Source organism: Pollachius pollachius (genome assembly GCF_949987615.1).
Source record: "Pollachius pollachius genome assembly, chromosome: 9".
Classification (NCBI taxonomy): Eukaryota; Metazoa; Chordata; class Actinopteri; order Gadiformes; family Gadidae; genus Pollachius; species Pollachius pollachius.
The window spans coordinates 5460735-5478120 of record NC_136942.1 but is presented as its reverse complement, the minus strand read 5'-3'; the positions used below and the strand labels follow the sequence as shown (position 1 = coordinate 5478120).

General features: G+C 45.6%; 1 protein-coding gene across 1 annotated transcript; it reads left to right on the top strand.

The window, feature by feature from the left end:
• Window positions 1-6717: 6717 nt before the first annotated feature.
• Window positions 6718-10969, top strand: LOC307080042 (aldo-keto reductase family 1 member D1-like; the record flags this gene model as incomplete). Its single annotated transcript, XM_079742610.1, has 9 exons — window positions 6718-6810; window positions 6900-7067; window positions 7464-7580; window positions 8169-8246; window positions 8555-8677; window positions 9269-9378; window positions 9903-10068; window positions 10583-10665; window positions 10864-10969. 9 exons carry the CDS (start codon window positions 6718-6720, stop codon window positions 10904-10906), a joined length of 981 nt encoding a protein of 326 aa, XP_079598736.1. The 3' UTR covers window positions 10907-10969.
• Between the last annotated feature and the right edge of the window lie 6417 nt (window positions 10970-17386).

Below are 17386 nucleotides of genomic sequence, written 5' to 3'. Positions count from 1 at the left end.
AAGCTGCTTCACGAACGGAAGAACAAAAAGACACTACGTTAGCAGATGCTACAAAGTCTGTGTCTGGTGACTCTAGCTCAAGCTCAAGGTCTTCTTCCGCTAGCCTAGCTGCAGCTAAAGCAAGGGCAGCTGCACGTATCAGCTGCACATGCCCGCATCACGTTTGTTCAAAAAGAAAATGATCTACTAATAGAAAAAGCTTGTATGGACGCTCATATGGACGCTGCTCTTGCTACCCTAAAGCTAGACAAAGAGATTGCATCAGCAGAAGCAGAAGCCGAAGCCCTTGAGTCAACTGCAGCAGAATTGGAGAGAGGCTCCAGAACTATAATTTCTCTTCCAACTCAATCTCCACGTGAAAGAACGTTTAACTACGTTGAGCGTCATTCAAATGCAGCCTCTGAGTCTACCCCCACTGACCCAACACGTCGGCTTCAACGACGTAACCCTGCTAACGTTAATAGCACAAGGCAATATAATCAAGACTCCTTCGATGGAGACCTCAACAGGTCTAGGCAACCTGCTTGAACCAACCAGGCACCAAGGCCTGCTCCTGATGATTAAGCTCACATCCCCTACCCAATGGGGACACATCAGCCGCTCTTGTCCACTCACCCCAGACAGGCTCCTCATACTCACAATGGTGACCATACAGGGTTCGGTGAGGTAGCTCAATTCCTTGTTCGGCGTGAACTATTGAGCTCCAGTCTTACCAAATTCGATGATCAACCTGAGAGCTACCGGACATTCACTCAACTCCATTAGAGGAACTGATCTCACCTCCAGCGAAGAGCTCGATCTGCTCACTAAATGGTTAGGCCCGCAGTCTTCAGCGCACATCAAGAGGATAAGAGCTGTCCACGTCAACGACTCAACTCAAGGCCTGAGAATGGCATGGTCTCTTCTTGAGGAGTGTTACGGCTCACCAGAGATGATCGAAAAGGCTCTCTTTGACCGAGTGGAGAAGTTTCCCAAAATCAACAACAGGGATTATCCTAAACTCAGAGAGCTTGGAGACCTGCTACAGGAGCTAGCATCGGCTAAGCGCGAGGGCTACTTACCTGGACTTGCTTGCTTGGACACAGCTAGAGGTCTGAACCCCATAGTGGAAAAATTACCATGGAACCTCCAAGAAAAGTGGATTTCTAAGGGGAGTAACTACAAGTTAGAGCACAACGTGCTCTTCCCACCTTTCACCTACTTTGCTGACTTCGTCTCCAGAGAGGCCTACATCCGCAACGACCCAAGCTTCCTTTTTGCCAGTTCAGCTGCTACAACAACCAAGCCAGACGCTACAGATAAGAAGACAAGAAACTTCGTATCCACTCATATAACGGATGTCTCTCCGGTTTCTGACTCCGACACAACAGAGACTTCCAGTGCTAGGCCTGATGTCAGTAAACAGTGCCCCATCCACCAAAAGCCTCAACCCCTCAAACATTGTAGAGGCTTTCGATCCAAACATATCGAAGAACGCAAGGCATTTCTGAAAGAAGCTGGTATATGTTTTCGATGTTGTTCTTCAAGCAAACACGTTGCCAAAGATTGCAAAACAGAAGTGCACTGTAAGGAGTGCAACAGCGACAGGCATATATCGGCTCTTCACGCTGGGCCAGCTCCTTGGGCTAACCAGCCCCCTCAGGCAGAGAACGGTGGGGAGTCGGAACCTCCTCCTACAGTGAACTCCATGTGCACCGAGATCTGTGGCGGAAACAACGGACCTAGCTCCTGCTCTAAAATCTGCCTCATCACAGTGCATCCTAAGGGAGAACCAGACAGGTCAGTGAGACTCTACGCCATTCTTGATGACCAGAGCAACCGGTCACTCGCCAGGCCAGAGTTCTTCAACCTCTTTAACCTTGAAAACTCAGAGGCTCCCTACACATTACGTACGTGTGCCGGTCTCACTGAAATGTCAGGTAGGAGAGGCAGAGGCTTTGTCGCACAACCTTTGGATGGAAATCTCAGTATAGATCTTCCGACACTCATTGAATGCAACTACATTCCTGAAGACAGGTCCGAGATACCTACTCCAGAAGTAGCAAAATATCACACTCACCTCAATTCCATTGTTGAGCACATTCCTCCGCTTGACCCAGAGGCTCAGATCCTTCTTCTCCTTGGGCGTGATGTCCTACAGGCTCACAAGGTACGAGACCAGCGCAACGGACCTAATAACGCACCATATGCCCAACGCTTGGATCTTGGTTGGGTCATCATCGGTGAGGTCTGCCTAGGCACAGCTCACAAACCCAAAGATACAAGTGTGTTCCGCACTCACGTTCTGGAGAACGGCCGCCATTCACACTTCTCACCCTGTCCAAACCATCTCACAGTTAAGGAGAAACTCACTGTGAAGACCCAAAGCACCAACTGCCTCTGTGAACTGTCAAGCTCACCACTGACTCGCGAAGCAGAGAGATGCGGTTACGATGACTCCTTGGGAAGCAAGATATTCCAACGCACCGAAGATGACAACAAGGTCGCTCCCTCCATTGAAGACAAGCTGTTCATCGAGTTAATGGATAAGGAGAGCTACATCGACAACGGTAACAGCTGGGTAGCCCCACTTCCGTTCCACCCGTCAAGACCACGTCTGCCTAACAATAGAGAGCAAGCTCTGAATCGTTTCAACTGTCTTTGTCGCATGCTTGGAAGAAAGCCAGAGATGAAGGAACATTTTGTCACCTTCATGCAACGTATCTTCGATCAAGATCATGCAGAGCTCACTCCTCCGTTGGCTAACAGAGAGGAGTGCTGGTACCTCCCCACATTCGGAGTGTATCACCCCCACAAACCAGGTCAAATCAGAGTTGTCTTCGACTCCAGCGCCAAACATCTTGGAGCGTCTCTGAACGACGTGTTGTTGACCGGACCAGATCTTAACAACAGTTTGCTGGGAGTTCTGATGCGTTTTCGATGTGAACAGGTTGCCTTCACCGCCGACATCGAACAGATGTTCCATAGTTTCATCGTGAGAGAAGATCACAGGAACTTTCTTAGGTTCCTATGGTTCAGGAACAACGACCCTACGGACGTGGTTGTAGAATACCGAATGCGGGTCCATGTGTTTGGCAACAGCCCGTCTCCAGCGGTAGCGACCTACGGCCTCAGACGAGCTGCTCTACACGGAGAAGAGAAGTTTGGTCACGCGGCGAAAAAGTTTGTACATAGAGAGTTCTATGTAGACGATGGCCTCAAATCTCTGCCCTCTGTGTCTCAAGCAATCGACTTACTGCAGCACGAGGTATGCTAGCAATGTCCAACCTACGTCTCCACAAGATTGCGTCCAACTGTCCAGCAGTTATGCAAGCGTTTCCATCCTCTGAGTATGCCAAGGACTTGAAGGACCTCGACCTGGAAACTGACTCTCCACCGATGCAGCCTGGGATTGAATTGGGACCTGAGCAGAGATACGTTCACTTTTCGGGTCGCCAACACCAATAGGCCCTTCACACGCAGAGGTGTGCTTGCTTGTGTGAACAGTCTGTTCGATCCACTTGGCCTGGTGGCACCGATCTCCATACAAGGAAAGCTCCTTCTGAGAGAACTCACCCACAACACCGTTGATTGGGACGAGCCGCTCCCTGTTGAAAAGGAAACAGAGTGGATTGCTTGGAGGGATTCACTACAAGCCCTTGAAAGCTTTGAGACGCCTCGTTGCTACACAAGCACATCTGTTTCCAACGCCCAGCGCGTGGAGCTACACATCTTTTCAGACGCTTCCGTGAAGGCCATTGCTGCAGTAGCTTACCTCAAGGTGGTAGACGACATTGGCGAGGTCCATGTAGGATTCGTCATAGGAAAGACAAAGTTAGCTCCGATGTCAGTCCATACAGTCCCGCGGCTTGAACTGGGAGCAGCAGTCCTGGCGGTTGAGATAGCAGAATTGGCTTCAAGAGAGTTGGATCTGAAGTTTGATGATGTACGGTTCTATACAGACAGCAAGGTTGTGCTTGGGTACATTTACAACGCAACCCGCCGGTTCTACGTGTATGTCAGTAACAGGGTAGAACGCATCAGGAAGTTCTCAAGCCCCAACCAGTGGCACTACGTACCCACCGGCCAGAACCCAGCAGACGTAGCAACCAGACCAGTACATGCAGCACTGCTCACCAACACGAGCTGGTTAACCGGGCCTGACTTTCTGCTGCTACCGTCTAAAGAAGACATCCCACTGGAAACACCTTTCAGCCTTGTGGACCCAGACTCTGATGCAGAAGTGCGATCTCACCTCACCACATGCACCAGCCCAAACCTGGGCTCTCAGCGGTTTGAACGGTTTTCAACATGGCAGTCTCTCATTAGAGCCATAGCCACACTCATCCACATCACAGAGGTCATCGAATCCAGCACTACAACGGGAAACAAAGAATGTAAAGGCTGGCATCAATTTCAAAAGCACACACATCCGACAATCTGTTGAAGGCAAAACAGGTCGTCATTCGATGTGTTCAAAAGGAAACCTATCGCACTGAGATGTCCTGTCTGCAGCAAGGGATAAGCATTCCTAACGACAGTCCACTGAGGAAGTTGGATCCTGTTCTCGATTGTGACGGACTCTTGAGAATCGGTGGCCGGCTTCAACGCTCAAGTCTTACCGCGGAGGAGAAACACCCTCTCATTGTCCCTGGTCGCAGCCACGTCGGCGCTCTACTTACCAGCTACTACCACAGGAGAGTCGAACACCAGGGCCGGATCTTCACGGAAGGAGCTATGCGTGCAGAAGGCATTTGGATGGTCGGAGCCAAGAGGTGCATCGCAAAGCTTCTACACAAGTGTGTCACATGTAACAAGCTCAGAGGCAAAACAGCAGAGCAAAAGATGGCCGACCTCCCTCCAGACCGCCTAAGTACAGAGCCTCCTTTCACCAACGTAGGCATTGATGTTTTTGGTCCTTGGAGTATCTCTACTCAACGCACCCGTGGAGGCGCTGCCAACAGCAAAAGGTGGGCAGTTATCTTCACCTGTCTCAGTGTACGTGCTGTTCACATAGAGCTCATTGAAGCCATGGACACATCAAGCTTCATCAACGCTCTGCGTAGATTTCTTGCCATCCGGGGTCCTGTGAAGCTTATTCGTTCAGACTGTGGCACAAATTTCAAGGGAGCCTGTGAAAAGCTGCAAGTACTCTTGCAAGACGACCAGCAGCCCAACATCTCTAAGTTCCTCAGTGCAGAGGGTTGTACATGGATCTTTAACCCGCCTCATTCATCACACATGGGCGGTGTGTGGGAGAGGATGATTGGCATCTCAAGAAGGATTCTGGATTCCATGCTAAGTCAGACTCAACCTTCCCTACTCACCCACGAAGTTCTGTCTACTACGATGGCAGAGGTGTCCGCCATTATCAACGCCAGACCTCTGACGACCATCTCTCCTGATGCAGACGCCCCGTTGCTTCTGACTCCCAACACGATTCTTACCCAGAAGATTTGCCGTCCACATCCTCCTCCAGGCTGCTTCGTCGACGCAGACTTACACCGTCAGCAATGGAGAAGAGTCCAGCACTTGGCCAACACCTTTTGGGAAAGGTGGCGGCGTGAGTATGTCTCAACCCTCCAGAGTCGTTCTAAGTGGCAGAAGAGCCAGCCCAACATCAAGGAGGGAGACTTAGTGCGAGAGAGAAGAGAAACCAGTGGCCCATGGCATTGGTGACTAAAACCTTCCCTGGAAGTGACGGAAAGATCAGGAAGTTGGAGCTCAAGATAACTAGAGGAGGCACTTCCAAGACCTTTCTTCGCCCTATCACTGAAGTGGTGGTGCTGATGACCCCTTAGGGCCACACAGACTCTTGATTGACCCCTAGATGTTTAGTCATTTAAGGTGTTATTGTGTTCAATACCAGGCGGGGAGTGTTACGTTACACGTTTCGAGTTCGTATTAGGCATTTTAGAGCCCCCTGCAGGCTATTACTTGTATGCAGTCCTTTTGTAGTTTCTTAATATGTGTTCATTCTCATTGGCTGACAAGAGTCACATTGTTTTAGTTACGTGACCTGTCATTATTTCGGCAGCCATTTTGATCTGTCTTTTGAGCCAGCGATCCACACAGTGAAACATATCTTTCTTGTATCTCACGTCATCCATCCGTGTAAGCCTTGGAGAAGCTTTGTTTGTAAGTAACTTAATTCATCCATGTCTTATGTAATAATTTACGTTCGTATTTCATTGTATTTCACAACTTATAAGTACATTTTTATAACCAATTTGCATATTGGTTCATTTCCAGTTTCACACTTCTAAACCTGCAACAACTTGTTCAACGACTATCAATAAATGGACATACAAGTGAATGTCGACAACATCCTTTACGGACTTCCATTATTGCTCCTGTCTTCAAGTTTTGTGGGGAAAAGTGTTTAGCTGTCTGGTGATGTGTGCATCGCTACGCCCTCAGGTGCCAGAACAAGGATGATTTCACTTCAAACAGGATTAAGCCAATTTTCTAAAGCTTAAAATTCATAGGATTATCATGACATTAAAATTAATTGTCAAACTTTTGACAACATCATGGGGCAGATTACAGCGCAACCCAAAAGGGACATCTCATAAAATTATTTCACAAGAGCAGGTCTTTTTTTTTTAGATAAGCTATGTCAGCACAGCCTCACCCTCCCGATCTTCCAATAAGTCAGCTATTTCAAAACAGCGTATGGGGGGTGGGGCTTAAACATCTCAGGCAGCTGACCGAGCTGTACTGCATACTCTCACAGACATGGACCTGACAGCAGAGAGCCACACTGTCCCGCTGAGCGATGGCAACCGAATTCCCCTGCTGGGTCTGGGGACCTATGCTGACCCCAGATCGGTAAGTTTGTTTGTTGTTATAATTCCAACCTGCAGGCTAAATTGTCAAACTACCTTTTGCTGTTTTTTAACCATGCCATGTCTTTCCAGACAGCCAAAGGCACCGCACTAGAGTGTGTCAAGAACGCCATCGATGTTGGCTATAGACACTTTGATGGGGCTTTGGTGTATTTCAACGAACATGAAGTGGGTCAAGCTATCAGGGAGAAGATAGCGGATGGGACGGTGAAGAGAGAGGATATCTTCTACTGTGGAAAGGTGCGTTTAGTCACTGCGGTCAGGCCAGTCTACACTCCCACTCATTCGGTTTTAAAAGAAGTATAGAAAGTAATCACTGAAGCACTTGGGAACACGTACGATATTATGGTGTTGTGAAATGAGCACCAAAAGTTAGAGGAAGATCAGACAATAAGCCATGGATAAACAAATGGACAAAAAGTTGACCTTGTAGAATAATGGGCTATATAAGAAGTAACCTATTATATAGCATATCAAAACATAAATAAATATAAAATATCAAAGTAATACAAAACAAATCAATCTTTTACATTTGGTAGTGTTTAACCCTTAATTTTGTTTAACCCTGGCTCTTCTCCAATGGCAAGGAGATTGTATTATTGTCTTCATTAAACCTCTCCCTATGATGTCTTCCAGCTGTGGTCCACATTTCAGCCCCCAGAGATGGTGAGGCCAGCCTTGGAGAGCACTTTGAAGGCCTTGAAACTGGACTATGTGGACCTGTACATTGTTGAGCTTCCCATGGCCTTCAAGGTCAGTGTAGCCACGCGACCTCCCTCGTGGAACAACAAATGTATGCAGAAATAATCATTCCCCAGAGCCTAGCTTGACAGAAAGGCTCACCAGAGCCAGCTGGACAGATTGTGCTAGGATTCTAAGTACAGGAGTAGTCTACACAGGGAGAACTGACCAGAACATAAGTAAAATAATTGGACGGCCAGATCTCCCCCTCCCTTAGCCTGTGACTATTTAAACCCTGTTTTAGAGACGTGAACGACATGACCTAATACACAGCGATCAGGCAGAGTTCCCCCTCTCTCTCCATCTCTGTCTGGAGTTGAGGTTGTAATGGCTTTTGGTAGATTGTGGAGGTCACCGCATCAGGCGGGCAGCAAATAGAATAGTGGATAGAAGGTGGAATGACAAATGCACTATAGCATTGGAATATCCTCCAAGTGGAATGCCTGGACCTACATTTAGTATGGTTATTTGGCATATGGTTATTTGGCATATTCACAAGAGTTAGGTTTCTAGTGTTTTATTTGTCCTTTCATGTGTACACCTCGTTAGTGTGAACTTTGGCCCTCATATTTGTAAGCTCACTTTATTTGTACCTTGCAGCCCGGTAATGACTTCTATCCAAAAGACGAGAATGGAAAGTACATCTACCACCATACCGACCTGTGTGCAACCTGGGAGGTGAGCCCTTCTCTGCTCTTGATTATTGGTCATAATTGATCATCAATCATTCATATTATTACCTGCATTCAATTATCTTCTTATTTTGTTACCTACATTCTCATTATATTGCCTCTTTGAATGACATAACATGACGCCGCTCAAAGGGTTGCTGCATGTCTGCTTTGGTCTGTCACAGCTGACCTACTTATGTTTCCTATTTTACCTTGCACCAACAGACACAAAAGGGGTCTCTGTCTTCTCCGTCTGCTGTTTGGGTTCATTTTTTGTCTTTGGTTTAATGGAGCTCCTTGTTCCTTGTGAAACAGGCGATGGAGGCATGCAAAGACGCCGGTCTGGTGAAGTCTCTGGGCGTGTCCAACTTCAACCGCCGGCAGCTTGAACTGCTGTTCAACAAGCCAGGCCTCAAGCACAAGCCTGTGTCCAACCAGGTGCGGTTCACCTTTAACCCCTGGCTAGAAGGCAACCACTTCGTAGTGGTAGTAGTCAGTAGGCAGACCGTCTCGAAAGGGAGGTCAAAGACACTGTAGCTTCCCCCCAGGGTAAAGGGGGGAGGACTGTGGCACATACGCATGTGAAAACATTTGTCTGTAAAATCCATGTTGTCGTTAAGAAATATCATGGACGTATCTGTAATTTTGGATGTTTCAAGGGCTTGCTCTACAACATCATATATTTCAAGGTCACTGATTATAATATCGGATATATTTCAAGGCTGTTCGCTGATAACACAGAGATATCACTGGGTTCTATATATGTATAGCAGGTTGCACGAGGGTTAATAAAGGAGTCGAAGATAAAGAACATATTGAACACAGCAGTTTATATAGGCTAGATATTTGACAAAAGGGATTTTAACCTGGTCGTGGTGTGCAGAACATGAGCTCAAAACATAGACCACACAGCGACCGTTTGCCAGCACAGCAATAAAACCGGCCCATAATATAAGGTCACACCCACCGGTGACGTGATTATCTTGGGTCTTTCCATGCGTGACTTTTGGTGTGTCTTTGTCCCTTCAGATTGAATGCCACCCCTACTTCACCCAGCCCAAGCTCCTGGAGTACTGCCGGCAGAAGGACATCGTGGTGGTGGGGTACAGCCCCATCGGAACATCCAGGGATCCTTCTTGGTAAATTTGGTGTGCAAGGAAGGGATAGGGCTCCAATCCCCACGAATGTATGTAACAGTAACAGTCTGTTGGAATGGATAAAACAGCTGAATAACATCAGGAGTCAAACAGCCTGTACCCGCCATGCCCTCCTCCCCAACATTTTAGAAAGGCAGGTTTATAAGCCCCTGTCAAATGCAAGGTCCAGTTCAGAGTGCTTAAAACACTCCGGTGTCACGTTATAAAAACATCAAAAGGACAATATTGACAAGAGAAAAGTGAAATAAAGGTACAAGATAGTTAATGTGCAGACAACAATTGGAACAAAAAGCTGTGGCGAACAGAAACATTTTGATCCCTGATTTAATCCAACAAAGTGTTGAGTGCTCAGGGAGTTTGTTCCGGACGGACAAACTCCCAGAGGTCGTGGTGACCGAAAAACAAGTTCACCGCGCTGAGAACACAGAGGCAGCGCAAACTAAAGGAATTCATGTTACAAGGAACGCACCTCTAAAGCAGAGCCTTGTTTAATATCTGACCTACAGGGTGAATCTAAAATGTCCGCCCCTGCTGGAAGACGAGGTGCTGGTGTCTATCGGGAAGAAGTATAATAAGAGCAGCGCCCAGGTGGCCCTGCGCTTCAACGTGCAGCGCGGGGTGGTGGTGATTCCCAAGAGCTTCAGCCCACAGCGCATCCACCACAACTTCCAGGTGTGTTTTGTGCATGTTCAGATGAACTGAGGAGATGTGTAGCAGTCATTCATTATTAACAATGTTTTACATAAATTTGTAGCAGTCGATCATTCATTGTTGACAATGTTTTACACAAATTTCTAGCAGTCAGTCATTCATATCATTCAATGTTTGACAATGTTGATGGAACATTGAAGTGGGTAATGTTCAAATTTCAACACATTTCACAAAACAATCTCCAAAGTTCAATTTGCAATAGATTGGACAACTCAGAACTGGATTATTGAATTTGACTATGCGGCAGGATATGCCATAACAGGATTATCAATCATTGTTTCATACAAAAATCAATGAAGGAAAATGGTTAGTTGATTCTATGTCAGCCTAGATAACAGCAAAATTAAGAACGATATTGTGCCATGGCATAGGAATGATTCAACTTTCTCCTTATTTGAGTTAGGGTTAATAGGTTATATTATGAATCAGAATTAGGAATCATGGCAATGGAGTTACACCCTGTTTCTCTTTGCAGATATATGATTTTTCCCTCACTGAGGAGGAAATGAAGTCTATCGAAATGCTGAATAAAAACATTCGTTTTGTGCAGCTGTTAATGTAAGTATGAGGAGGTATTTTATTATCTACTTGGTAGTGAATGTGTGCTAGGTGTGCTGGATTTATAGTCCTTTTACGGAGCTGTTTGTTAAAACAGTGTAGCGCTAGTGTGTTCCTAACATCTTATTTATTTGAACGTTATAACATTGATGATGTCATCATCATGGTCCATTAAAAACCAAACTATTTTTTACACAGGTGGGCCGATCATCCTGAGTATCCATTCCATGATGAGTATTAGTCGCGACTATCCGTTCCATGATCCAAATGTATCTGATATCACCTCAGCTTCGGGATTACAAACGCTACCTGTTTATAATGACTGTCTCATGGCCATGTTGTACTCTAGAGAGATTCCATTATTAAACTCTAGATGGCGCCAGCTCAAATCCAATAAAATCACTTTGAGGCTGTTATTCCTTTAGTGGCCTCCACATTCAATACACTTTATCCAATTATCCAATTTTCTAACTGGCGATAGTCATTCTATAATTACAACAAAATAACTGTCCGTCATAATAACCAATAAACAATTAAAGTTGATATTATTCATCATACCTGTGTATTTCTTTCCCTTTTAAAATACAACAAAGCTGTGCAAGAATCATGACTTGATGGCTGTTGTAAATATTGGTTTGGGACCTGGTTTAAAGAAGCGGGAAGGGACCTTTGATTTGCAGATGCCCTATAATGTTAGCTATAATGCAATGTAATGGGGTCATGAGTTCTCATTGGGCAACTCTGAAAAACCTACGTTTGGTTAGCATTATAACATCGGCGATAGTGTGTTGGGCAAAAATATAGATATGCACTGCAAATACTGTGTGAATTTCATCCAATTCAGATGTGCTAAAACTGTTTCGGTGCTGCATCAAATATGAATGCAGTGAAGGCCAGGAGAGCAGAAAACGTGTTTGCGAGTTCATGTTTTTTTGATGTGAGCTCCCTCGATTCCTCTTCATCTGACATGTTTGTTCGCTGAGAGGGTATTAAATTTTGATTCAATGGAACAGCGCAACGTTGACACAGAGTGTGTATTTTTGTGCAAAACTTTCACCCAATTTCAAGCCCAAAGACTATTCCTTGATTTGAAAATGTAATCTAGGTTTTTAAATACAGCAGCACATTTGAAACAAAATTATTACAAGTTATTAATTATTATGCAAGTGTTGTTCTTGCATTCACTAATATGTAATACATAATTTAAAGTAAAGGTTCTACTGCTGGTCCAAGCAACCACTACCAGTGATCTTATTCGCTGTATGTACAGCATATGTCCCTATCTTAGTGGTTCCACCATTAAAATAAGAAATTTCCATCCAGCATTAATGAAGTTTATCTTATTTTAAAGATAATGTTAACCAATCATACAGCATGACATCGTTTCAGGTTAGTCAGGTGGTTGGGATGAAAGGTTCTAAGTTCCAACCACAATGTATCCTTGAGCAAGATGCTACTATTTTCCCTGTCCGGTGGCTCCTCCTATCTAAATGAATCCCCGGGCGTAGGAGCAGTTGTTCAAAGACGCTTCCTTAGAGGAACTAGACAGAAAGACAGATCACACTGCACAGGGACAGGGGCCTGTAGTGTTCAGGGTGCTTCTCTCCCAGGTGAGCCCGGATCCCGCTGAGCTTCCGAGTTGGAACCCCAATGTTTCCCAGTCTACCAAGAAGGCAAGTTTCCCCGAACCCCATTCCCCTTAACGACATGCATCCGACACTGACCCTAAACCCACATTCACCGCAAGTCGCACTGGATGAAAGCGTTGGCTAAATGACTAAATAGTAAATGGTAAACATCACTCTCTCCCCCCTCTTTAGTCAACCTGTCAGAGAGAAAGCCCATAACTCCCTTACTCACCCCCCCACCCCCCAGCTAAAGGCCTTGGGGATTTTTGGAGGCACATGACCCCCACACAAACCCTGCTGTGGGACCCTACTATGGGAAAGTGTAGTGAATGGGCCGAGGGGTCTGTTTGGGAGTAGAGGGAAACGGATCCGGTCGTTGGTGTGTGTGTGTGTGTGTGTGGGGGGGGGGGTTCTGAATCATGGATGTGTTTCTGGGAGTAGGGGCTCCAGTGAAGCAAGGCTGATGTTTTATTAACAGCACAATCGCAAGCAGGGAGGATAGCCTTTAAAACTCTTCTGCCCTGACCTATGTGTGTGTGTGTGTGCGTGTATGTGTGCGTGTGTGTGTGTGTACGCGCATATGTGCGTATGTGAGTGTGTTGATTTGTGTGTAAGGTGGCATTTATGGATTGCTCGACCTTTGAACCCCCAAAAGTATTCATTATTTATTCCTTAGAATGTGTGTGCCTGTTTATATGTGTATGGTGATGCATTTTTTGCATGTGTGTGTGTTGGTATGGATATCTATATGTTGTAGATTCTCACTATTTGTATTGATGATTGTTATGTTGTATTATCCAGCCCCAAAGTATGTTTTGCCGTGTGAGTAACTGGGTGGGTCAGTGTGTGAGTCGCCTCCCTAAAATAATGCACATCCAGGGGTTTTGTCGCCCTCAATGTGGACTAGCCTGGTCCTAGTGAGAGAGAGACCGAGAGGTAAAGTGTCACAGCAAGAGGCAGAGAGTCCTAGAGGGAGAGAGAGGGAAAAGAGAGAGGGTCATAGAGGAAAAGGAAGAGAGAATGAGAGAGTGACATAGAGAGAGAGAGAGAGAGAGAGAGAGAGAGAGAGAGAGAGAGAGAGAGAGAGAGAGCAAGAGAGACAGTGAAGCAGAGACTGCGAGAGATTGAGACTGGGAGAGAGAAAGGGGCTGAGCGTGAGGGTGTGTGTGTATGGATATGTGTGTGTGTGTGTGTCTGTGTCTGTGTGTGTGCACACTTGTTTGTGTGTGTCTGTGTCTGTGTGTATGTGTATGTGTGTCAAAAGGTTACGCAATCCCTCCACCAGGCGAGGACAGCCCAGACCTCTCAGCCTGAGTGTGTGTGCGTTGCTGCGTTGCCCTATGCGTGTTTGTTGGGGGGGCAGTGAGGGTGGTGTTGTTCTGAATGGGTCTGGGGGGGGGGAGGGGGAAGGAGATCCAGGGCTAAAGAGAGGGTGCAGGAGGAATTCTCATTGAGGGCTGCACCAAAGGTTTCTGCAGCAGTTGGATCCCCCGCCCTGCTATGAGTGCTATATAGCGGAACGTGCTACCTAACCGCTCACCTAGCCGCTAATTCCCTACCGGGAGTCATCACTCTATGTTACCATGAAAGGTGAGACATGTTTTTGTTTTCAGAGTCAAGAGACCAACTTTTGGAAACATTGCGTAATCTTTTTGTTAATTACTTGGAATTTCGTTGTTGAGGGAATGCTAGTTAATGTACAACCTGAGGAATGGGAAATGGTTGAATGTAATATTGAAGATTGGAATCTGTTTGTTTAATGGCTCTTCAATAACTGAGGGTGGTTATTGTGGATTTTGATAGCTTTGATAAAAATTATATGATCGTGTATTTCTTGGATTTGTAGTTCAATCGTGGATTTTCTCAGTGTGAAGACGGATGTGTTAACAAAGCTTCGCTTTCTTTATCAAAAGCTAATGAGAGAACATAACTGTGGGCCTTCAGTACTGCTGAGATACTCTTTTGTAGTGAGTTAGTTAGAATGCATGTTGTGATTTCTGCTGTTGTCTACTTATTTTCACATCTATATGGGCGTGAGAGAGAGAGAGAGAGAGAGAGAGAGAGAGAGAGAGAGAGAGAGAGAGAGAGAGAGAGAGAGAAACATTTCACTATTTTAATTCATGGTGAGCAATTGTTCACTGAAAAATCATCAATGTCATCCCAGTACCAGAAAACTTTCAGCTGCTTAGGGGTATGATGGACATGTTTTTTTTTAAAATAAAAGTTAGCTTATCAGTTAATTCAGGTTCCACAGTATACAACTTTTGCATGTGAACGTGTCCATCAGAGTAATGAATGAATGATGAATTATTACAATGAGATGCATTTCAGATGGTGACCGCTAGGTCGAACAAGACAGGTATGGTATGACAGTTATGATTGGTATTGGAAGCGCTGCTCAGGAGGCTAACGTCCAGCGCTAGCCTACATTTTCCCACAGTCCACCCTCCACTGTAACTAGGCAAACAAATCCATTCAGATGAACGAACAACAGCACCTAAAAGACCAATAGCCAGGTCCTTCTAAGAGTTACACATTAGATTCAGGTCAAACGACATACATGTACGTTTCTTATTTAGTAGGTATATTAATTTGGTTTTGTTCTATGTGAAGTTAATCAAAAATTATCATTGCAGTGGTGGGTCTAGTAGACTCTAGCGAATGTTTGAAGAAAATCATCAGATACTCATGTTTATCTAATTTACATTAAATGAAAACATGAAAAAAAATCATTGCATTACATTTCATTCAACTGAACTGAATGGTCTTCAAACACCAAACCTCTGCAATAAGAGTTTATCGATTATTTAATCTGGCTGTAAAACAAAACCCAATACATTATAGAAATAAAGAAGCATGTGTTTGAGAGATGTCAGTTGACCCTTGATTGAGCTACGAACCCTAAAAGCATGTTGCATTTGAGGCATCATAACTTGGCGATAAAATGGGTATCCAAAAAAGTTGAACTGTTTTGAGCGGTTCTGGACATCTTGTTCTGGACGTGCTGATACACGTGCATACAATCAATACAGAAATATTGGATAACACACAGGAGGAGGAAAATATCACCCAAAAATGTATATTTTGAGGAGTTTCAATAAAGACTTTAAAGCTACATATATACATATATCGTTTTAGTGGCATTTTGGTTCGATTTTTTATCTATTTCTTTGCCATTCGGTGGCTCTGTTCAGTAGTTTGCGGTTACTCATTTTCAGTTAATCAATGCACCTGTGTTGATGGGCCGATAAGTAACATCTGTGTAGTGTGTATTAAAGTTCTTAGCTGTACTCTGTTTGCCACTGAGTCCACACTGTGTATGTAGATAGATAGTAATACGATTCCAAGCTGCCAGCACGATGAGTGCTTCCCCACGTTTCCCCCCTGTCACTGATGAAGAGCCTATGCAATCGGGAAACACCCGACTCTCCTGTAAAGAGAGAGCGAGAGAGAGATCTTTCCGGGAGAGTCGATGCATCTAGACCAACGAGACAGGTCATTTCCGAGGGTTTCTTGCCCCCTGTCGCTGGGAAACGCCAAGGGCTAACAGTGAATGGGAGAACTCTGGTGAGCCAACATGCTTGCCTTACCCCACAAATTTCCAGAACCTTTGCTCCTGCTCGTCTTTCCTGCGGTAATCAATCGTCACATTGCTATCCTTTCGAAGATTTTGGGGCAACTGGTTGCCTTCTGGATCAGATCCGGGCTCGAAACTGCTGGACGATCCCTTGCCTACAACCAAAGGATCCATTATCTCTGAGCACACTGGATGGGAAACCTCGTTGCTCTGGCAAGGTCACAAATCTCACTGTTCTATTCAGACTTACCTTAGAACCAGCTCACTCAGAGACTATTCAGTTCCACCTGGTCACTTCCTCTGGTGCTGGACCATCCCTTACTCATGCTGCACTACGTAGACTGGGCCACCGGGGCATTCCTGTCTTGGGTACCAAACGTGACACTGGATGTCTTCTCCCTCCACTCAATTAGCCCTCAGAGCTACAGTGCCTGTTGCACAGGTCCGACTAGATACCCCTGTGAAAAATTATCGCTGCTGAGTACCTTCAGAGTACACTGATCTGGGCGCTGCCCTCAGTAAGATTTGGGTTAAGGAGCTTCCCCTGAACTGCCCCTATGATTGTGCCGATGGGAGCAACAGTTTCTTTCCAAACACAACCTACCAAATGCCTTCAACCTGGGGGGAATCCAGGAGGATGATGAGTGGAAGACCACATTCAACACCCGTAGTGGATATTATAAATACTTGGTCATGCCCTTTGGTCTCACCAATGCCCAGGAATATGCAAAGCATTTGTTAACGGTGTACTCAGGAACATGTTTAATTGATTCCTCTTTGTGTATCTTGATGACATCCTGATTTTCTCAAAGTCCCTCCCAGAGCACGTACAATAAGTGCAATGTCCATTGAAAAAGGCTCTCTTGGTTCCAGAAATTCAGGGATAACAGAATAATGACTTGAATTGGGAACTTGTGGCATCAAAATTGGCATTACAAGACTAGCGACACTGGCTTGGATGGGCCGGCCAGAAGTATCACAATTGGACAAGTACCAGTTGGATCCCTTGGAAAAGCCCCTTTCCCCAGATCCAATCATTCCTATAGCCCACATCATTGCTCCTGTTCTGTGGGAGATTCAAACAGTGGTGAACATCATTGCTCCTCGCTTCCAGGGGCTGCAGTTGGTCCATTCCTCTCAGCTGACTGGTCGTCTCGGCACCAAGAGAACACAAGAGTTCATCCAGCACAGGTTCACGTGGAAAACTGTTGGAGAGGATGGTCGGGCCTTCATACCTTCCTTCCTCCCTCCTACTTCCCCTTCCCATCCCCACACCCTGCTCACGCATTTATATGGATGCGTGCCATTGCTGCCAGTGATCCGAGGGTTAACTACCATCATTGTGGTGGTTGACAGATTTCCAAGAATGCTCACTTCATTCCCCTGCCATAGATTCCCTCAACAGGAGAGACAGCTTAGCTCATTGTGGAGCATGAATTTCGGCAACATGGGATTCCTCAGTTTACCTCTGAGGTTTGGAAGGCCATGTGCTCCTGGCTTGGGGCCTCTGTCAGCA